At 38.4% G+C, this 23810-nt stretch overlaps 1 protein-coding gene across 3 annotated transcripts in view; it reads left to right on the top strand.

The window, feature by feature from the left end:
* The first annotated feature begins 4332 nt into the window (after positions 1-4332).
* Positions 4333-23810, top strand: part of LOC127679307 (killer cell lectin-like receptor 5) — a 29008-nt gene continuing 9530 nt past the window's right edge. The window contains exons 1-7 of one of the 3 annotated variants that reach the window (XM_052175074.1): positions 4333-4552; positions 6264-6403; positions 7808-7897; positions 8752-8973; positions 10967-11109; positions 12611-12663; positions 13990-14093. In XM_052175074.1, coding sequence (XP_052031034.1) covers positions 6289-6403; positions 7808-7897; positions 8752-8973; positions 10967-11109; positions 12611-12663; positions 13990-14093 — 727 coding nt within the window. In that variant the 5' untranslated portion in view covers positions 4333-4552; positions 6264-6288. The remainder of the gene's footprint in view (positions 4553-6263; positions 6404-7807; positions 7898-8751; positions 8974-10966; positions 11110-12610; positions 12664-13989; positions 14094-23810) is intronic. The other 2 variants (XM_052175072.1, XM_052175075.1) reach the window with 2 other exon arrangements.

Here is a 23810-nt window from a genome sequence, read left to right as displayed (position 1 = left end):
ATATGTCATCAGTGGACATTCTTAGTTTTCTGGCTGTGGTAGGCTATGTTCATAGGCTTCTTTTTCTTTTTTCTTTCTTTTTTCTTTTTTTATTATTAATCATTCCATTCATTACAAATGATATTCCATTTCCTGTTTACACACTCCACCAACCCTCCATTCCATGACATCCCACTTTCCAGCTATCCCTCGAACCCCCATCCCATCAGCTCCCCCTTCCCTTTTCCCTGTATGACCGTGCACTCTCCTACCCCAATGTACCAGCATCTCCCTACTCCATGGCATCAGACATCCCTGGAACCAAGAGCCTCTTTTCCCGTTGCTTTCAGGAAAGGCCATCCTCTGCTATGTATGTATTTGGAGCCAAAGATCCCTTTATAGGACTTCTGGTTGGTGATCTAGACTCTGGGAGAACTGGGTGTTCAGGACAGACTATTTTGTTCTTACAATGGGTTTGCAATCCCCCTCTGTTCCTCCAGTCCTGCCAGCTAGTCCACCAGGTTCCCTGAGTTTAACCTGATGGTTGGCTCCAAGTATCCATGTCTGCTTTGGTCAGTTGCTGGCCAGACCTCTCTCAGGAACTGCCACACTTGGTTCCGGTCACCTCTTGCCCATAGCAACAGTGTTGAATTTGGTGTCTTCAGACATAATGTATCCCCAGGTGGGGCCGTTCCCCACTTGGCCCTTCCTTGAATATCTGTTACATTTATTATCCCTGTCCTTCCATGTGTTTCTTGGTGTCTGGGTTACCTCACTCAGGGTGATATTTTCAAGTTTTATCCAGTTGCCTATTAATTTCATGAAGTCATTGTTTTAATTGCTGCATAGCAATCCATTGTGTGTATGTACTCATTTTCTGTATCTATTCTTCTGTTGAGGGATATTTGGGTTGTTTCCAGCATTTGGCTATTATAATTAAGGCTGCTATGAACATAGTGGAACATGTGTCCTTGTTATATGTTAGAGCATCTTTTGGGTATATGCTCAAGGGTGGTGTGGCCTGGTCCTCGGGTAATATTATGCCCAGTTTTCTGAGGAAGTGCCAGACTGATTTCTAGAGTGGTTTTATGGGTTAAAAGGTGACCCACATCTGGCCCAGGTTTTCGGCACTGGGCAAAGTGGACTCCGAAAGTTTTGGCTGCACAGACACTCATGCCATTGCAGCTGCGGGACCCCATGCTGCAGGTGGGGAAATACAGTTTGAGGTCCCTGGGGATCTGTTGGAGTTGGATCAGGGTTCTGACTTACAGGGAGGTTGAGAATGACAGGTTATCAGGCTCATGAACACCCCAGACACCACTGGATGCTGCTGAAGAGCTGAAAAAGGAATGGGGGCCACTTGAGCTGGCTCTTCAGCTGGTTTGTGCAGGGAGGAGAGAGTCCTTGGCTTGCTCAGTGGGTGGCTAGGCTTGGTAGAGACCTTGCCTGAGAGTGCATGTCTACTGCATGAGATTAGACATAGCTCTTCAGAGGAAGACCTGCTCCAATGTTCCAGCATGGTGGATCATGATAAGAAGAGGCATTCCATAGTTTTAAAGCATTTATTGTCGTGGTAGAGAGTTGTGATGAGTGAAACCATACCCTACTTTCTCAGAGCAGGACTGAGTTTAAATACGTTTTGCAGGGAATAGTGTCTGGGAAGGAGAGATTAATTGACTAAGCCCATCAGGGCTTTAGGTACCTCATTAAAAATGGAGCTCTCTCTTGATGCTTTGTGACTGATAGCCACAAAACTACGGAGTGGAGAGCTGTGGCCTCCTGTCAGGAGCCTAGTGTCTAGGAGCATGACTAATTCCTACCATTCCTCGCAGAGTTATCTGCTGGGTCTCTGGGGTTTTAATGTAGGTCAACCAGAAACCAGGCTACCTTTAACAGTCCCACGTGGTTGTACCAACTTTCAATCTCACCATCAATGGGGGAGTGCTCCTCTTTATGCACATCCTCTCCAGCATCTGCTGTTACTTGAGTTTTTGAATTTAGCCATTCTGACTGGTGTGAGGTAGAATCTCAGAGTCATTTTGATTTGCATTTCCCTGGTGACTAAGGATGTTGAACATTTCTTTAAGTGTTTCTCAGCTATTCAAGATTCCTGAGTTGAGAATTCTCTATTTAGTTCTCTACTCCACTTTTCAATAGCATCATTTGCTTCTCTGGAGTCTGCCTTCTTGAGTTCTTTGTATATTTTGGGTATTAGCCGTCTATTGGATGCAGGGTTGGTAAATATCTTTTCTTAATCTGTGGATTGCTATTTTGTCCTATTGATAATGTTCTTGTTTTACAGAAGCTTTTCAATTTTATGAGTTCTCATTTGTCAATTGTTGATCTTAGAGCATAAGCCATTGGTGTTCTGTTTAGAAAGTTTTCCCCTGTGCCCTAGTATCCAAGGCTCTTACCCACCTCTTCTATTAGATTCAGTATATCTTGTTTTATGTGGAGGTGTTGTTCTACTTGGACTTGAGCTTTGTGCAAGGAGAAATAGTATGGATCAATTTGCATTCTTCTACATGCAGCTGCCAGCTGAATCAGCACCATTTGTTGAAAATTGTCTTTTTTCCACTGAATGGTTTTAGCTCCTTTGTCAAAGATCAAGTGACCAAGTGATCAAGTGTGTGGGTTCATTTCTGGGTCTTCAATTCTATTCCATTGATCTACTTGCCTCTTTCTGTACTAATAACATGTAGCTTTTTTTTTATTTTTATAACTATTGGTCTATAGTATAGCTTGAGGTCAGGGAATGGTGATTTCCCCAGAAGTTCTTTCATTGTTTAGAATAGTTTTTGCTATCCTGGGGTGCTGGAGAAAGGGCTCAGGGTTAAGAGCACTGCCCTCTCTTCTAGAGATCCTTAGTTCAATTACCAGCAACCACATGGTGACTTACAACCATCTGTAATGGAATCTGATGCCCCATTCTGCTGTGTCTGAAGACATCTACAGTGTACTCATAAATAAAATAAATCTTCTTTTTAAGGGGATGGAGAGATGGCTCAGGGGTTAAGACCAGTGTTTTCTCTTCCAGAGGCCCTGAGTTTAATTCCCAGCAGCCTCATGGTCGCTCCTGACCATCTGTTCATAGATTTCGTGAAGTTTTTATCTATTAGTCACAAGATGTTAGTTCTGACACAGGGAACTTAGCATGCTAGAGCTAGCCTCTGGTAAAATGATAAGTCCCTAGACCAAAACATGACAATGTCCCCACTTCTCTGTAGTTTAACTCAGTCATTGCTGAAACAATTTCTTTACAGGAATTCTCATCAAAAAAACCCACGAGCAAAACTCATAGAAGAAAAAAAAATCACCTCATCTCATCCTTATAAAATCAACTGTGAATAATTTCATGCCAACTGGTGGAGTGTAAATTAACTAATAATCATGTGATGATCTATATTGGAGTTTGTTAAATGTATATCTCCTTGAAGCTCATGACTTCATGTATAAAATGTCTTTCTTAGTATATTCTAAAGTATATCCCATGAAAATTTTAAACTAATTACAACAAAATACCATAAAACAACTAGATAGTTCAGAAGTTGAGGATTATCTAATTAATTTATGATGTATATAAATGCTTAATAAGTACATATGGCTTTAACAATCTTGAGATCTTTTAATCTTTTTAATCTTTTAATCTTTTTAAAATGATGAAATGTTTATTTTGTATTAGAAAATTATCTATCAGAAAAATAGTGTATATTGGTATATAGGTATAAAGCTGTAAATCTAAGACAGAAAAGAGTGAGGCCCAAGGACTGTGAGTGTGAGGCCAGCTCATGCTACATAGCAAGATACAACAACTATCTCAAACAAGAAGAAGAACGAACAAACAAACAAGCAAACAAATCAAAAACAAAAGACCAGTACAAAACAAAACCGAGGCCTGAGTCTGTAGTTCAGAGGAAGAGCATTTACTGAGCATGCTCATTGTCTTGAATTCAAGTTTCCAACACTGTGAAAACATCAGCAGTAAAACCACTCCATATATGGTGACATCAATGTTCACAGTAAATATTATGTATGATTCAAAAGTTACAAGAGTGTAATGGAAGACTTTACCCGTGGAAACGGGAGTGCTTTAAAGGCTTTCCTAATACATACTTCAAAATGCTATTAGCATAATTCAAAATCAAGGAGTAAACTTAAAAAATAGTAAAATAAGAGAAAATTATAACAGCGTATTACAAAACTAGGAGCAGAGCATTCCCAGTCCCTTTTTTTCCCTGGTGGTTTTGCTAAGGATCCTGGCGTTGCTCTCTCTGCAGGTGTGCTCATCTTATCAGTCCTCAAATGTCAGTTCTGGACATTTGTTTTGCAGCATCTAGCACAATGTGTTGCTCCTCTTCTTTGCTCTCAGAATCAGCTTTCATTAAGCAATTTCCTCTTTTCACTTTGGTCAAGAGGAGGGGCAGAAAAATCATGAGGTTGAGTACCACTCAGAGCAAATTTAGTTTTGCCTGTCCTCTTGGAGCCTCTTCGGGTATACAGACAAATACAAGCCAACGTTTTCCCCAATTGGATCAGTTTCCTCCACCAGCATCACTTCGGGATAGTGACACAGGTAACAATAGCTGCTTTTATTTTCTACCAAATTATCAAGTATACTCAAGAGAATTTCAGGTGTTGTGACATGAGAGTGGGATTCATGGGGAAGCCCTGTTGGTGGTGTTAGATCTGGTTGACTCTGGCAGCATGCGAAAACTGCCATTCTGCTCTAGTATTTCCTTTCAGAGTATGCTGTGGCTTGTGTTGTATGCTAAAAAATTAAGGTAGAAGGATCTATAGAGTTCATAACTCTAACAGATCAGATGTTTACATGTTATCCATTTGTATGAAGACAAATAATGAACCAGGTAAGACAGATCAGTGTGTAAATGTACTTGCTACACAAGCCTGACTGAATACTTGAATTTGATCCCTGGAACTCACATGAAGGTGGAGAGAAAACTTTGTAAGGTTGTTTTCTGGACATGCACCTTGACTTGAGCATACTCATTCCAAGAACAATAATAATAAACAACAATTTTGAAAAAGAATTCTGAAATTGAAGGATTCTTTTTATGTCAAAAAATAAGGCAAAAATTTATCGCTTTAGAAATCTTTATAAATTAAAAAAACTAGATAAGAATGTTATCAATGTGCAGCTTTTTGTCTATATTATCTGCTGGTCCTCATCCTAGTTATTAATGTAAGATTAATGTCCATTACAAATACTTACTATTTACTAATACATTGATATCTATTATCAGATTGTATCCCTTCATGGACATTAGCTCACACATGCTGCCTAGTGACAAAATTTATTTTCATATAGCTTCCTCTTGAAACACCATATATGAGTATATTATATGTGACATGATTATGTATATGGACTGTTTTGAGATTAAAACTTCATATCATATATTATGCTGCTTGCTGTTGCTCCCACACCCTGCCCGGCATGCCGCCTTTCTACTTTCCTGATTGCTGCAATTACTAAAGGTTATAAATCATTTCTGAACATTTTGATCCAGGAGATTCAGATGAGAGAGAATATTCAGAATTTGTCTTTCTGGGTCTGGCTTAACCCATTAAGTAGGATATTTGTTATTGAATTCATTTACAAGGTCCAAGCACAGAGAAGAATGTGTAGACTATGACTGGTGGAGAGGTTGGACCTTCAGCTGCTTTGGACTTCAACCCCAGAGATAATTACATGTGTTGGATCACTTGTAGTATTAACCTTCAAAATTTGTTTGAAGCTAGTTTCTGGAGAACTCTGAGAGTCATGTATAAATAAAAAGACTGAACAGTTAATATTCATCAAAATATGTAAATAATTTTAAATCAATATTGTATTTATTTTTATATTTTATATAAAATATTTATATATTTTAATATATTGAATATTATATTATATTATATTTATTGTAAAGTTTTCAGTTATTTTTAGGGGTACCAACTTTACCTTATAGTTTTTGTGCTGACTATTTTGAACAGAGAGGCTGTATCGGTATTAGAATGACATAGTAAATTTTTAATTCTTCCCATATTTATTAGCAATTAATATTGCTAGAACCATTAGAAACATAAATGACTTTAATAGACACCTACAATGAATCCTCCCCTGTATTGGAAATTGGGTCAATCCAAGTCAGGGTGTTTGGATCATTAAGTGAGTTCGTCAAACCTCACCCTTTCCCAGCCCAATATATCATCAGATCCAGTTACCTTACTATAGGTAGACATTGTGACATTTACTTTAGAAATCACTCAAAGATATATTTGAACAGAAAACACACTCTACATACTCCCAAGATGATTGAGCAGGAGATCACTTATTCAACTGTGAGAGTTCATAAGCCTTCAGGTTTGCAGAACCAAGTGAGGCACGAGGAGGAGACTCAGGATCCCAGAGAGGCTGGCCACAGAGGTAAGTGCTTTAAGTTTCTAAAGTTGCATTACTTTTTACACATTTTAAACCTTGTAAAATTAGAAAAATCCTACTAGCTTCTGTGGAAAACTGTAATGTTCTGTTTCATCTGGGCTTGGTTATGTACAAGTGTGAGAGAAGAAAAGTATATTGGTTGGAGGGTAATCATGTACAAAATTGTTCAAAACTAACTTTAAATAGCAATCAAGTTTTAAAATTTTAAAAAAGAAAAAATTATTCCAGTACTTCTACTCTTTAGTTGTTAGCCAGTTACAACAGAAATCAGATGGAGAGAGTAGAACAATGAGAATCTAAAAGAAAAAAACTTTGAGAATCAAGAAGTGAGAAATCATTAGGAAAATCTGTATTATTTAGTCTAGTCAAGAAGAATTCTGAAACCTTTAAAACTCGAGTCTGAAAAAATACTGCATGTTCTAGAGAGACAAAATACTAAGGAAATGAAGTTTTTTAAATTAGGAACAACACTTTCATTCTTGAAGAAAGTGTTTTGTCATAAATATCCCCAACATCTAATGCAGCAAGGCAAAAATATTTGTCCATCAGAAGGGAAAGTCTCCTACTGGAAATTAAGTTGCAGCTGAAGGAAGAGGGGATGACAGGTTAGTGGATCTAGGAAGGAGTAAACACCAGTTAGAGCTCCTGAAGATACCAAAGAATAATTTTGCTTATAAATTAAAAAGCAAATATATCACTTTTTATTCTCATTTTTACTCTGTATATACGGTCACAGCTATGATCCAAGTTGAGATAATTTTCTTCTTTGATGCAGTGCTAATCAAAGACATGAGTTTCAGATTTCAAATGTCTTAGATACATCTAAAGGTTTAGTATTATATAGATCAAAATCACACTTATAGGGAAAAAGAGATTGTTGAACTATAGGCCCTTTCAATGATGGGGATGTATACAGATAAGTTGCAGAGTAGCTGTGAATCCCTACCAGTTCTCAAGAACATCCATCCCTCTTTCCTTCTTCTTCATCCTCAGTTATCTTTCTTGGTGAACTGCATGCTTCACTTTTTTATCTTGTACTTGGATTGTATCTATGACTCCAGTGCCTTCTGTAGAATGCACTTGGGGTCCTTTAGAACTGCGTGAGGGTACATGCCGGTCACCCAGCTCCTTCTAGGTTGAGTCAGGAGGATTCACAATACAAGGACAAGGCTAATATAAGTTCAAAATGATGTGAAACTGCACACATAATATTTCTACAGTGGGTGTATTTTAGGTAGAAATTTACAATTTTGAGAGTACATGTTTAGTCAGTTTGTATCATTCACTTGTGCAAAGTTATCACGTTTCCATGCTACATAAATTGTAATTAGTATTGAGATGTGTTATTTTCATGGTGATGATTTTCTTGCTTTATTTTGTTGATTTAAGAGTGCTCTGTTCCCCGGCACCTCATTGTGATAGCTTTTGGAATCCTGTGTGCCTTTCTGCTGGTAACTGTTGCAGTGTTGGTGAAAAACAGTGAGTAATTGAGATACATCTTGTTTGACATTCCACCTAAAGAATAGCTTTAGACACAAACTATGCAGTTACACATGCTGTCCATTAACCTGCATATAATTAGTGATGAGTCAGAATATCTGGACTTTAATATTTTTTTTTCCTGACTCATTACAATGTCCTGTTCTCATACACCTAATGTGTTAGCTCTGGGGCTGTTGGGAGTTGCCCGGTTTTGTCTCATTTTTGATTGTGTTCCTTCTAGGGACTTGGTGATAATCTGCTTTCTAATCTTAAGTGATAATCTTACATAAACATTTTGTGAAAAACAGTTATGCAAAAAAATTAATGACCTTTTCCTATTTCTTTAGTGTATTGAGATAATGCTTAAGTAAAAAGACTTCATCTGTACAGAGACATTAAAGGTTAAACTTTATTGAATTTCTCCACATTTTCAGAGGAAATCATTTCCAGGATGTGCTAAACATAGTTATGTATGTGGATATATTGCATTCCATATGCTCCAATAAGAATTGTGCCATTTACTTTTTTAGTTCAAATTTTCATGATTTATTAAGTATTCATGGAATATTTTACTTATGTAATTATTTGTAAATTTGTGCTGCAAAAATGAAGTGATTGGAAGTTACCTACACCAAATTTTATTGAGCTGTATTATTTATTTTACAGTCTACTTACCTTAGAGAAATTGATGTATGTGTGTCTATACTGAGTTAATTGATGTGCTAATATATACATGTTAAAGAGCCAACAAAAATAATTGTATGTGTAGGTTGTCAACATGAGGTTTTTCCTCTAAAGTTCAATATGTACTTCCTATAAACATTTTGATATAATATCCTTGACCAATTTAGGTTTTCAGTATAGTCAAGAAAAACATGAACTGCAGGAAACTGTGACCAACCTCCACCATAACTGTAGCACCATGCAAAATGATGTCAACTTAAAGGAAGAACTGCTGAAAAATAAGACTATAGAGTGTAGTGAAGGCAACAATCTTCTGGAATCCCTCAACAGAGAACAGAGCAGATGGTACAGTGAAACCAAGACTGATTTGGATTCCTCACAGCACACAGGTAATATAGTGTGGGAGGACTATGAATACAGAATTACATTATAATCTATTGCTTATTTTCTGGAAGCTTTGAAGTACAACCAACAGCTTAAGTTAATCAGGGTTAATCATTTCTTTTTTCATTTGGGGACATGGAAATCTAGAAATCCATGTTTGGATTAAGAGAATCTTAAAGTTTCTAGAAGCAAATGTGTGTTTGGTATACCTATTGCTTGCTGGGGATTGAATTACAAATCAGTACCCCTGAGAATTTCGATAGTTTTGTCTTTGCAAAAATATGAGTCTTCAAGTTTGTTGCTGACAGAACATGGATCCTTTTAGTAAGAGTGTATTTATCAACTATTTATGCTAAAAGGGACTTAGAACATTTACATGGGTGCAGTTATACAAACAACGATGTGTGTGCGTGTGTGTGTGTGTGTGTGTGTGTGTGTATTTGTGTGCCCATGTGTGTATCTTTCCATCTGACATATTTTGGGAGAGTTGGACTATTTATAACAAAGAGACCATCCTTGAAACAGACAAGGGAGTTATGCTTTGGTATGTACACTTTGCAATTCTGCCGGTAACACAGTGAATGAAGCTGGAAAGATGACAATATCAAGTGTCACAGGAATATTTCTTACCTGCCAGTGTGACTTGACACCTTTAACTGAAACAGTTTATCAATCAGCATTAACTATTTTTTTCAGGATTTGGAGATAACAAAGAGCTCCTGTATCTCACCACTCTGTGATAGTAGGATATAGTGATTCTCATTATGTCAGGATTAATACATTTAAAATCTACATTATAGAATTTGTGACAGGAAATAAAAACTCCAAAACAACCTTCAAAGTATTCCAGACCCGTGTAAATGGTTTTGTGTCATTACTTTAAAATAACTTAATTATCTGTAAGGCATAATCCCTAAGATTATGAGGTTGTAGATGGAGAAGTCTAACTTTCAGGAATATATGAACATCCCAGAAAACTCGAGGCCAGACTGAGTTACACATTGATAACTCTTCACAGAAAAGTGAAGGTTGAGATAAAATTTGTTGATAGGGAATGGTCATTCCCAGCACCTCGTTAAAGAAAATATTCATACTGAGATTACGTTGTTGTACAAACTGCACACATTTTAATGTATTCAACTTGAAACATTTGGGCATGTGGACACAGCACTTAATGTATCAACAGAATCAGGACAACAGACTATAAACATCAAAACCTCCCTTGTATGTATCTTATTTCTCTTAACATAAGAGCATGTAAGACAGACAGTGGCACAATTCTAAGTGCACAGTAGTTTGTGGACCAGTGTGGGGACAATGTAGACCAAGAATTCTTCCATCAGATAATCTTCCTCTGAGTAGCAAGTGCTCATTGCCACTTCTCCAGCCCCTGATATCTTAGAAGCCTCTGCTTCATATAGAGCTGGGATATTTTAGAAACCTGACCTGTGTAGAAACATATAGTTGGTCGTAGACCTGGTGTGCTTCACTTTGCATACCATTCTCAAGTTCATCAATGCCAGTAACATACATAGGCATCTCCTTTTGGATGTCAGTGTGAGAAATGATGTTACTTTCAGCCCAGGTTGACTTGGAACACATTGTATACCCAAGGCTGGACTGGAATTCTCCACTTGGCCTAAGGTGGCCTAAAACTGGTGGTGACCCTACTGTCTCCTTCTTTGGAGTGCTAAGGTTATTAGCACAAGTCATTATGCTGGGCTCATTCATTTCCCTTTAAGTATTCTTTTGTGTATATGTGCTACATTTTCTCTACCGATTCATTCCTGATTGACACATAAATTGTTTTTGTATTTCTACTGTTATTAACAAGTTTGCGTGGATCATGGATGTACAGGGTTTCCTGGACATTATAGAATCTCAAATTCTGAGTTTAGTGAGATTTTCCTTTTGTCTTTTACAGAGGCTTAATAAGTACATTGTTCTGGTAACAGAATATGAGAAAATAAGTTTAACAATTTACCTTATCTGTTGTAGGTAGAGGAGTTGAAAGACACTGGTTCTGCTATGGTATAAAATGTTATTATTTCATCATGGACAGAAAAACATGGAGTGGATGTAAACAGATTTGTGTGAATTACAAGCTATCTCTTCTGAAGATAGATGATGAGGATGAACTGGTACTGTAGAATCTTTCTTGCCCCTTTATTCTCTTAGACTTGGCCTTTAACCCTTAATAATGAGATACTGAATCCTGTTTTCTTTTCTTCATTTGTATATGATTTTCTTATAATGTTAGCAAAAGTATGGGACACAGGTCTGTTAAGAGGAGACTTGTTACTTAAGAGATGCTTGTCTCTTTCAATTTCCACCATTACTCTGGAGTCTTCAAGAGAGTCCCTAAGAAAGCATGTCTTTCCCTGATGAAACTGCCAATAATCTATACTGCATAGTATTCTTTTTTTGTTAAAAAGAAATCCATGTTCAGAAAGGTTATTTAAATGAAAGCAGAATCTCCAAGATTCTGACATTTCCTGTTTAAATTATTATTAGTGAAGTCTCTTCAAATATAAAGACTATACTTTTCTAGAGATATAATTGCATGACCACGTTGAAACCTTTGTTAATTACAACACAGTGCTATATTTATACATCAATTTAATACACAGTATAACAATATACAAGGATTTTTAATGCAAAATAATGGTGTAATTTTCCATTTGGTACAGTAAACATAACCACTATTTTATTTAATATTATTGCTATTCTGATTAATTTACTTATTCATTTTTCTGTACTGCCCATATCCCCTTTCTTGGACACTACCTCTATTAATCCATACCCCATCTCCAACCACATCTTCTCTGAGGGAGGGACTTCTTTGGTATCCACTCACCCTGGCACATCAGTTCTCCATGAGGATAGGTGCATCCTCCCCCAGTGAGCCAGACAAGGCAGCCTAGTTAGAAGAACATAACCATGCACAGGTAACAGATTTTGGGATATTGCCTCCTCCAGTTGTTCAGGAGCCACATGAAGACCAAGTTTCTCTTGTAAAGGGAAGCATAGTTCCAGCCTCTTGTATGTTCTTTGTTTGGTGATTTAGTTTCTGAGATTCCCCAAGTTTCCTGGTTAGTTGATTCTGTTGGATTTCCTGTGGAGTTCCTATTCCCTTCAGGGCCCACAATCCTTCCTCCTATCCTTTCATGAGTCCCCAAGCTCTGTCTATTTTCTGGTATGGACATCTGTATCTGTATGAGTCAGCAGCTGTGTGGGATTTCAGAGGACAGCCATGCTAGATTCCTGTCTACAAGCATAGCAGAGTATGATTAATAGGTTCTGGGATTAGTGCTTTTCGTGGCATGGGTCTCAAGTTGAATCAGTTATTGGTTGGTTCTTCCCTCAGTCTTGCTCCATCACCAAACCCTGCATTTCTTTTAGATAGGATAAATTTTGGGTGGAATGTACTGTGGGTGGATTGGTGGATTTTTCAGGTTGCATGGGAGAAGAGATATGAGTAGTTTTATCCTGCCCTGGATGTTACATGCTACAATGCTGACCTGCTGAACAAGATATGTTATAGCATAAATAGATGCTTTTTTATTGGAACTGAGGCCTTTACCATAGGAGGCAATCTTGTTTGGTGCTGTAATCCTAATCAAAATCCTATCACTTCCCCAGGATATTACCTGGCCACAAGAGGCAGCCTCCCCCAGCTCCATATCCAGAATTTTGTGAGTCAAACCAAATGACACCCCTATTGATTCATGTGTACCTCACTTACACTTGTCTCTATCTCATCCTGGAGATATCCTCTGCCACCTCCCCCATCAGTTGCAGATTCCCATTCATTCTCTTGACCATCAGCACATCCTATCACCCCTCCCCACACATGACCATGCACTCCCACTACCCTCTGCATGTCTTCTCCCTCCCCGTTCCTCCCTCCATTTGCTTTGTATGACCATTCAATTCCTCTTCCAAGTGAGACTCTAGCATCCTTGCTTGTGCCCTTCTTCCTGTCCAGCCTCCTTGTGTCTGTGGATTATGGCATGGGCAGCATGTGTTTTATGGCTAATATCTACTTATAAGTGAATACATACCATGCATGTCCTTTAGGAACTTGGTTACATCACTCAGGATAATCTTTTCAAGTTCTATCCATTTGCCTGCACAACTCATGATGTCTCTGTTTCTCATATCTAAATAATATTCCATTGTGTAGATGTACCACATTCTTTATCCATTCTTCAGTTGAGGGAAATCTAAGTTGTTTCCAATATGTGGCTATTACAAATAAACCTGCTATGAATAAAGCTGAGAAAGTGCTTTGTGGGATCGTCAAGCATTTTTTGGCTATATGCTCCATAGTGATATAGTTGGATCTTGAGGTAGAACTATTGTGAATTTTCTGTGAAACCACTAAATTCATTTCTAAAGTGGTTGTACAGGTTTTTGCTCCCACCAGCAATGGAGGAGTGTTCCCTTTGCTGAACATCATTGCCTGGCAAGTGCTATACTTGACTTTTTTATCTTATCCATTCCCATTGGTAAAAGATGGGTTGTCAGAGTTATTCTATTTTGCATTTCCCTGATGGATAAGTACTTTGACCATTTATTTAATGTGCTTCTTGGTTATTCAAGATTCCTCTGTTGAGAATTCTGTTTAGCTCAGGAAAAGAGGATGCAATAGATAAAATTGTTATATCTGTCAAAGAGAATGCTAAATCTCAAAAATGTCTGCCTTATTCAGGAAGACTGTGAGTTCAAGGACAGCCTTTTTTTACATAGTTAGACTTAGTCTAAGAAACAAAGTCACAGATCATGTCACAAACCCAGTGTGCCTGGACACATAAAGTTTTAAATAATCTATTGAAGTCACATCAGTTTGATATAAATATTCTTCTAGTAGGAAGTCCTTTAGAAAATGAACATGGTGGGACTGAGTGGTAAGAAGATATGACATTAGAAAATGACACAGGAATGCTAGGAATGTTCCTGCTTGTTCTCTCATCATACAGACACAAATTTCATCTTAAGGTGTCTTGTTTCCCTTACAGAGGTTCCTTCAGCTCCAGGTTTTTAGAAACAGTTACTGGATTGGATTGTCATATGATAATAAAAAAAAGGATTGGGCATGGATTGACAATGGCCAATATAAACTGTGAGTTTCTGGACCCTTCAGATTCTAACACTTGGTGTGTGTACTGGGAGATTTGTGTGCAAAGACCTTCAAAGACCTTTCTGTATTTTCACATGGTCTTCCTTATTTTCTATGAGCTCATGGATAAAGACAATTTGCGTAAGTCAGTCTCTGAGCAAGTGTTACAGAGGGGAGGTGTATGTTCAAAGAACTGACACAAAGTGTCTTAAAATGTACATGCTGCTAGAAAGTCAACAACTTGTGATTGTGTGAAGTGACTGAATGATGATGGCAGACACATTGAACCTGAGTCTCTCAGACACTCATATGACATTTTTTACTGTTGTTAGTTTATATAATTATTGGTTATTCATAAATATAAGAACATTTTATATGCATATACATATGTATGCCTACCTTCTATTTCAAGGTGTTGTCTTGTGTAAATTTCAAATTTTTTATTTTTTTATGATCAGGTAGAAAACTGGTCACTGATTATTTTTATTAATAATAATAATAATTATAATTATATATATATCTTAGTAGTCCATATATATCAAAAAAGATGAAAATATCATGTCCTACTCCCAATAAAGGTCTAGCATGTGTCCTGCTAAGTCATGCCCTTGTAATTAACTATCCATATGTGCACGGTTATAGGTTATCTACTAGAATTAGGAACCCCACAAGTGGCCACATCCTCAATAAAGAATTGAATCTCCCTTTTGTCAAGACCTATTAGCAAACAATAGTGATTTCTTAAGAAGAAGTAATCCTGAAGAAATTTCATCATGTCCAGTGCCTGCATTTCACAGAGCTCTTTCCCCACTGTAGTTTTTACATTCTTTCTATGTTCTCTTCCCTGAGTCTTTCTGGTTGTATGGAGAGGGAGAAATTGATGTAGAAGTCTTTTTTTGGGCTGAGCACATAAATGCTTCTATTAAGCCCTTTGACCAATTCTGCCACACTGCATGGACTATGACTCACTGTATAAAGAAGCTTCTCTGATGGAGAGCAGCCCTGGTCTAGGCCATAACTATAAATGTGAAGAATGCATTTTATCCCATGACTACTTAGCAGAGCAGCTGTAGCAAATTCCAATCTAAGGCCTGTGACCACCCTAAATCTTTGGATTTTTATTAGGATTACAGCACCAAACAAGATTGCCTCCTATGGTAAAGGCCTCAGTTCCAATAAAAAAGCATCTATTTATCCTATAACATATCTTGTTCAGCAGGTCAGCATTGTAGCATGTAACATCCAGGGCAGGATAAAACTACTCATATCTTTTCTCCCATGCAACCTGAAAAACCAGGCCAGCCTAGGGAGAAGAGATTTCCATATTGGTTTGAGATTGATTTTTCTATTTCTTGATGTCAATGTGTTGAGTATCATAAGCAATACGGCCTTACCATGTAGTTATGGTAAACAAAGGTAAGAGCAATAGCCTGTGTTGCATGGGAGACCTCTGTCATCACCCTGATCATTAAATAATTCCTCTGGAGATATCTTTTTCCTTGCACTTTGTTTTTCGTTTAAAAACAAATATCTTCTGTAAGTGTAACTCTTTTCTAATGTTAAATTTTTATGTTTTAATTAACTTTTTTCATAGCACTTATTTTGATCAGGTTCCCTTCCCACTGAATACTTGTTGTTCCACACCTTCCTACACACTCAATGTCATGTTATCTGTCTCTCCACAAAACACAAGGAACACAAAAGGAAAAATTAAATCAAGCAAGCAGGAAAACAGTAAAAACCTGAATAAGGCAAAAAAATGTCCCCCCTCAAGCAAGCAAGCAAACAAACACACAAACAAAACTGCAGATACAAAAAAAAAAAAACCCTCCAGCCTCCAAGGAAAGATGGAGTGTATTTTGTGTTGGTCACTATAAGCTTACTAAGTAGAAGGTTTCTTTAAGGCATTTTGTACTTCCTTAGTTTTGGTTAACCTATCTTTTATCCTCCCCTGTCTCTTATTTTCCAGTATCCATCAACCTTTGTCCTTGAATTCTCAGAATTACCCTTCTGCCTTCACATCATGCATTTATCATTTTTTATGATTGTTAATTGTTTTTAGAAATACAAACATTAATTAATCATATCATAATTATGTGTTTGCCCTTTAACAAGTTTCCTAGGTATTTTTATGTTAAGTCAATATTATATAATTTAAAAATAAATTGAATTTTTTGTTCATATTGTGAGATAGGGATTCTTCTCACCTAGGCTGTCATTAAACTCATGATCTCTCAGGTGTTGGGATTCTAGGCAGAAATGTTTTATCTCTTGAATGATGTCAGTTATATTTTTTTGTACAAGTGCAAGTCAGCACTCCCTTTTTTTTGAAGGAATGATCAAAAGTTTTATTTTATCATTTGGTGATTATCTTTAACTTTGGTACAGAATTTCTTTTTTTTTTTATTCGATATATTTTTTATTTACATTTCAAATGATTTCCCCTTTTTCTAGTCCCCCACTCCCCAAAAGTCCCATAAGCCCCCTTCTTTCCCCCTGTCCTCCCACCCACCCCTTCCCACTTCCCCGTTCTGGTTTTGCTGAATACTGCTTGACTGAGTCTTTCCAGAACAAGGGGCCACTCCTCCTTTCTTCTTGTACCTCATTTGATGTGTGGATTATGTTGTGGGTATTCTAGTTTTCTAGGTTAATATCCACTTATTAGTGAATGCATACCATGATTCACCTTTTGAGTCTGGGTTACCTCACTTAGTATGATGTTCTCTAGCTCCATCCATTTGCCTAAGAATTTCATGAATTCATTGTTTCTAATGGCTGAATAGTACTCCATTGTGTAGATATACCACATTTTTTTGCATCCACTGTTCTGTTGAAGGATATCTGGGTTCTTTCCCAATTTTGGCAGTTATAAATAGGGCTGCTATGAACATAGTAGAGCATGTATCCTTATTCCATGGTGGGGAATCCTCTGGGTATATGCCTAGGAGTGGTATAGCAGGATATTCTAGAAGTGAGGTGCCCAGTTTTCGGAGGAACCGCCAGACTGCTTTCCAGAGTGGTTGTACCAATTTGCAACCCCACCAGCAGTGGAGGAGTTTTCCTCTTTCTCCACATCCTCGCCAACACCTGCTGTCTCCTGAATTTTTAATCTTAGCCATTCTGACTGGTGTAAGGTGAAATCTCAGGGTTGTTTTGATTTGCATTTCCCTAATGATTAATGAAGTTGAGCATTTTTTAAGATGCTTCTCCACCATCTGAAGTTCTTCAGGTGAGAATTCGTTGTTTAACTCTGTATCCCATTTTTAATAGGGTTGTTTGGTTTTCTGGAGTCTAACTTCTTGAGTTCTTTATATATATTAGATATTAGCCCTGTATCGGATGTAGGGTTGGTGAAGATCTTTTCCCAATTTGTTGGTTGCCGATTCGTTCTTTTGATGGTGTCCTTTGCCTTACAGAAACATTGTAATTTTATGATGTCCCATTTGTCAATTCTTGATCTTAGAGCATATGCTATTGGTGTTCTGTTCAGAAACTTTCTCCCTGTACCGATGTCCTCAAGGGTCTTCCCTAGTTTCTTTTCTATTAGCTTCAAAGTGTCTGGCTTTATGTGAAGGTCCTTGATCCATTTGGATTTGAGCTTAGTACAAGGAGACAAGGATGAATCAATTCGCATTCTTCTGCCTGCTGACCTCCTGTTGAACCAGCACCATTTGTTGAAAAGGCTATCTTTTTTTCCATTGGATGTTTTCAGCCCCTTTGTCGAGGATCAAGTGGCCAAAGGTGTGTGGGTTCTTTTCTGGATCTTCAATCCTGTTCCATTGATCTGCCTTCCTGTCACTGTACAAATACTATGCAGTTTTTAACACTATTGCTCTGTAGTGTTGCTTGAGGTCAGGGATACTGATTCCCCCAGAATTTCTTTTGTTGCTGAGAATAGTTTTAGCTATCCTGGGTTTTTTGTTATTCCAGATGAATTTGAGAATTGCTCTTTCTAACTCTGTGAAGAATTGAGTTGGGATTTTGATGGGTATTGCATTGAATCTGTATATTGCTTTTGGCAAAATGGCCATTTTAACTATATTGATTCTGCCTATCCATGAGCATGGGAGGTTTTCCCATTTTTTGAGGTCTTCTTCCATTTCCTTCTTCAGAGTCTTGAAGTTCTTGTCATACAGATCTTTCACATGTTTGGTAAGAGTCACCCCAAGATACTTTATACTGTTGGTGGCTATTGTGAAGGGGGTCATTTCCCTAATTTTTTCTCAGCCTGCTTATCCTTTGAGTATAGGAAGGCCACTGATTTGCTTGAGTTGATTTTATAACCTGCCACTTTGCTGAAGTTGTTTATCAGCTGTAGGAGCTCTCTAGTGGAGTTTTTTGGGTCACTTAGGTAGACTATCATGTCATCTGCAAATAATGATAGTTTGACTTCTTCCTTTCCAATTTGTATCCCTTTGACCACCTTATGTTGTCGAATTGCCCGAGCTAGTACCTCAAGTACAATATTGAAAAGATAAGGAGAGAGGGGGCGGCCCTGTCTAGTCCCTGATTTTAGTGGGATTGCTTCAAGTTTCTCTCCATTTAGTTTGATGCTGGCTACTGGTTTGCTGTATATTGCTTTTACTATGTTTAGGTATGGGCGTTGAATTCCTGTTCTTTCCAAGACTTTAAGCATGAAAGGATGCTGAATTTTGTCAAATGCTTTTTCAGTATCCAATGAAATGACCATGTGGGTTTTTTCTTTGAGTTTGTTTATGTAGTGGATTGCATTGATGGATTTCCATATATTGAACCAACCCTGTATTCCTGGGATAAAGCCTACTTGATCATGGTGGATGATTGTTTTGATGTGTTCTTGGATTCGGTTGGCAAGAATTTTATTGAGTATGTTTGCATCAATGTTCATAAAGGAAATTGGTCTGAAGTTCTCTTTCATTGTTGGATATTTGTGTGGTTTTGGTATCAGAGTAATTGTGGCTTCATAGAAGGAATTGGGTAGTGTTCCTTCCGTTTCTATTTTGTGTAATAGTTTGAAGAGTATTGGTGTTAAGTCTTCTTTGAAGGTCTGATAGAATTCTGCACTGAAACCATCAGGTCCTGTGCTTTTTTTGGTTGGAAGACTTTCTATGACTCCTTCTATTGCTTTAGGCGTTATGGGACAGTTTAGATGATCTGTTTGGTCCTGATTTAATTTTGGTATTTAGTATCTGTCAAGGAAATTGTCCATTTCCTCCAGATTCTCCAGTTGTGTTGAGTATAGGCTCTTGTAGTAGGTTCTGATGATTTTTTGGATTTCCTCAGTTTCCGTTGTTATATCTCCCTTTTCATTTCTAAGTTTGTTAATTTGGATACTTTCTCTGTGCTCTTTGGTCAGTCTGGCTAAGGGTTTATCTATCTTTTTGATTTTCTCAAAGAACCAGCTCCTGGATTCGTTAATTCTTTGTACGGTTCTCTTTGTTTTCAATTGATTGATTTCAGCCCTGAGTTTGATGATTTCCTGCCTTCTACTCCTCCTGGGTGAAATAGCTTCTTTTTGTTCCAGGGCTTTCAGGTGTGTCATTAAGCTGTTAGTGAGGTGCCCAGTTTTCTGTTAAATCTAATTGGTCCAAAGCTTCAATTAGTTTCATTGTGTCCCTGTTTAGTTTCTGTTTTCCTGATCCGTCCATTGAGGAAAGTGCAGTGTTGAAGTCACTCACAATTATTGTGTTAGGTGCAATGTGTGCTTTGAGCTTTAATAAAGTTTCTTTTACGAAAGAGGGTGCCCGTGCATTTGGAGCATAGATGTTCAGGATTGAGAGTTCTATCTTCTTATATTTGTTGAAGTCTGTCTTGTGACCAATTATATGGTCGATTTTGGAGAAGGTACCATGAGGTGCTGAGAAAAAGGTATATTCTTTTGTTTTAGGATAGAATGTTCTATATATATCTGCTAAATCTAATTGGTCCAAAGCTTCAATTAGTTTCATTGTGTCCCTGTTTAGTTTCTGTTTTCCTGATCGGTCCATTGAGGAAAGTGCAGTGTTGAAGTCACCCACAATTATTGTGTTAGGTGCAATGTGTGCTTTTAGTTTTAATAAAGTTTCTTTTACGAAAGAGGGTGCCCTTGCATTTGGGGCATAGATATTCAGGATTGACAGTTCTTCTTTTTGTATTTTTCCTTTGACCAGCAAGAAGTGTCCCTCAGGGTCTCTTTTGATGACTTTGGGTTGAAAGTCAATTTTATCTGATATTAAAATGGCTACTCCAGCTTGTTTCCTGAGACCATTTGCTTGTAAAATTGTCTTCCAGCCTTTTACTCTAAGGTAGTGTTTGTCTTTGACCCTGAGGTGTGTTTCCTGTAAGCAGCAAAATGTAGGGTCCTGTTTACGTATCCAGTCAGTTAGTCTGTGTCTTTTTATTGGGGCATTAAGTCCATTGATGTTAAGAGATATTAAGGAATAGTGATTGTTACTTCCTATCATTTTTGACGTTATTTTTTAAATTTGATTGCTTAACTTCTTTTGGGTTTGATGAAAGGTTACTATCTTGCTTTTTCCGGGTTGAAGTTTCCCTCCTTGTATTGGTGTTGTCCTCCTATTATCCTTTGTAGGGCTGGGTTTGTGTTGACACTGAGGTGTGTCTCCTGTATGGAGCAAATTGTAGGGCCCTGTTTCCTTATCCATTCTGTTAGTCTATGTCTTTTTATTGGGGATTTGAGACCATTGATGTTAAGAGATATTAAGGAATAGTGATTATTACTTCCTATCATTTTTGATGTTCTTTTTATATTTGAGTGGTTATCTTCTTTTGGGTTTGATGAAGAAAGGTAACTATCTTGCTTTTTCCAGGGTGTAGTTTCCCTCCTTGTATTGGAGTTTTCCTCCTATTATTCTTTGCAGAGCTGGGTTTGTGGAAAGATATTGTGTAAATTTGGTTTTGTTTTGGAATATCTTGGTTTCTCCATCTATGGTGAATGAGAGTTTTGCTGGGTATAGTAGTCTTGGCTGACATTTGTTTTCTCTTAGAGTCTGCATGAGATCTGCCCAGGATCTTCTAGCTTTCATGGTCTCTGGTGAGAAGTCTGGTGTGATTCTGATAGGTCTTCCTTTATATGTTACTTGGCCTTTCTCTCTTACTGCCGTTAATATTCTGTCTTTGTTTAGTGCATTTGGGGTTTTGATTATTATGTGATGGGAGGTATTTGTGCTCAGGTCCAGTCTGTTTGGAGTTCTGTAGGCTTCTTGTATATTCATAGGCATCTCTCTCTCTTTACGTTAGGAAAGTTTTCTTCCATAATTTTGTTGAAGATATTTGCTGGCCCTTTCTGTTATAAATCTTCACTCTCATCTATACCTATAATCCTTAGGTTTGGTCTTCTCATTGTATCCTGGATTTCCTGGGTGTTCTGGGATACAAGCTTTTTGCATTTTGCATTTTCTTTGACAACTGAGTCAATGGTTTCTATGGTATCTTCGGCATCTGAGATTCTTTTTTCCATCTCTTGTATTCTGTTGTTTATATTTGCATCTATGGCCCCTGATTTCTTCTCAAGGTTTTCTATCTCCAAAGTTGTCTCCCTTTGTGATTTCTTAGTTGTTTCTACCTCTGTTTTTAGATCCAGGATGGCTTTGCTCAGTTCCATCGTTTGTTTGTTTGTGTTTTCCTGTAATTCTTTAAGAGATTTTTATATTTCCTCTTTCATGACTTCTGCTTGTTGACTCAAGTTCTCCTACATTTCTTTAAGTTTTTTTTTTTTTTTTTTTTTTTTTTTTTTTTTTTTTTTTTTTTTTTTGCCTTTCTTCTTTATTGCTTCTATCTCTTGGGCCTTATTCTCTTGCATTTCTTTAAGTGATTTTTGTGTTTCCATTATACGGGTTTCTAGCTTATTCATGTTCCCCTGTATTTCTTTAAGAGATTCATTCATGTCCTTTTTGTGTTCTTCTAGCAGCATCATGAACAGTGGTTTTAAATCCAAATCTTTTTTCTCCGGTGTGTTGGCATAACCAGGACTTGCTGATGTTGGAGAGTTTGGTTCAGATGCTGCCATATTGCCTAGATTTCTGTTAGTAGTGTTCCTGCGATTGCCCTTTGCTATCTTGTTCTCTGGAGCTAATTGGTCTTGTCTCTGGCTGGTGTTTCAGCCTCCTGAGAGGCTCTAGGGCTATTTCTGCAATACTGGATGGCAGGGTTTCCCCTGTTGCAGATTGCTGATGTGCTGTTCTCCTCTTGGGTGCCCTTTCAGCCCTAGTGTTCTTTGCCCCAGATTGTGTCTGTGAACCAGATGGTGCTGGTTTGCTCCATCAGGGAGTGCTGAGGGTGTATGCTGCAGGGACCTTTTCTGTGTTCTGATCACTCTGCTGGGCAGCGGAACTCCCAACCGGGTTGGTGCACACAAGGCTAGCCTAGCTGCACAGGCCCTGAGTCTAGGCAAAAGCCTGGCAGGCCAATGTCTGAGCAAAGTTCCCCTCAGCTGTGAGTGTTAATTGGGTCTGTCAGGTGGCTAGGATGGTGGCGTGCGTGCGTGCGTGCTCCCTGAGAGTGCTGGGAGAGTCTGCTGGGCTAACAACCTCCTGTCCCAGTAGGCACACAGATGGCTCACCGAGCAGCCCAGGGCCTAGGGGCAGTCCAGGGCCTGACCGTCTGAGACCCCTGCTATGTCTGCCTCGGGCTATGCCCGTTAGCTGATTTGGTTTTGCCTGCTAGGTCTCTCTGGCTTCTGTAGGCAAAATGGCGGCGGCCCGGGCAAACAACCTCCTGGCCAGGTTTGCACCCTGGTGGCCCCACCACCACATCAGCCCAGGGCTTGGGTGCAGGCCAACGCCCATCGTGATTAGACCCCTGCGATGTTGGTCTCCGGTTATATTTGCGTACCTCAGTCTGATTTCTTTGGTGACCGAGAACCAATATGGAGGCCTCATAACTGACTCGCGGAAGGCAGGGTTCTGATGTGGCTTCTGTGTGGTGAAAGGCACTGTAAATCCGCTGCTTTTTGCAGCCTGGCTGGCCAGCAATGGACAGTGGTCGTGGGCGCAGGGTCTGCCTGGACGCTGTCTGCTTGGTTCTACTGCTGATGGCCCTTCCTCTGGACCAGCCACTGCTGCTGTTGCTGCTTCTGCTGCAGCTGCTCATTGTCTCTACTGTACCCCATTTTTAATAGGGTTCTTTGGTTTTCTGGGGTCTAACTTCTTGAGTTCTTTGTATATATTGGATATTAAGCTCTCTATCTGATGTAGGGTTGGTGAAGACCTTTTCCCAATTTGTTGGTTGCAGATTTGTCCTTTTGATGGTGTCCTTTGCCTTACAGAAACTTTGTAATTTTATGAGGTCCCATTTGTCAATTCTTGATCTTAGAGTTTTTAAGAGTATTCTGTTGTATAAATGTACCATATTGTCTGTATCCATTCCTCTGTTGAGGAACATCTGGGTTCTTTCCAGCTTCTGGCTGTTATAAATAAGGCTGGTCTGAACATAGTGGAGCATGTGTCCTTATTAAATGCTGTAGAATCCACTGGGTATATGTCCAAGAATGGTATAGCAGGGTCCTCTGGTAGTATTATGCACAATTTTCTGAGGAACTGCCAAACTGACTTTCATAGTGGTTGTACCAGCATGCAATCCCAACAGCAACTGAGGAGTGCTCCTCTTTCTCCACATCCTCCCCAGCACCTGCTGTATCCTGAGTTTTTGATTTTGGGCATTCTGACTGGTATGAAGTGAAATCTCAGGGTTGCTTTGATCTGCACTTCCCTGATGACTAAAGATGTTGAACATCTCTTTAGG

The sequence above is a fragment of the Apodemus sylvaticus genome, chromosome 2, assembly GCF_947179515.1.
Source record: "Apodemus sylvaticus chromosome 2, mApoSyl1.1, whole genome shotgun sequence".
Classification (NCBI taxonomy): Eukaryota; Metazoa; Chordata; class Mammalia; order Rodentia; family Muridae; genus Apodemus; species Apodemus sylvaticus.
This window is presented reverse-complemented; position numbering and strand designations above follow the sequence as displayed.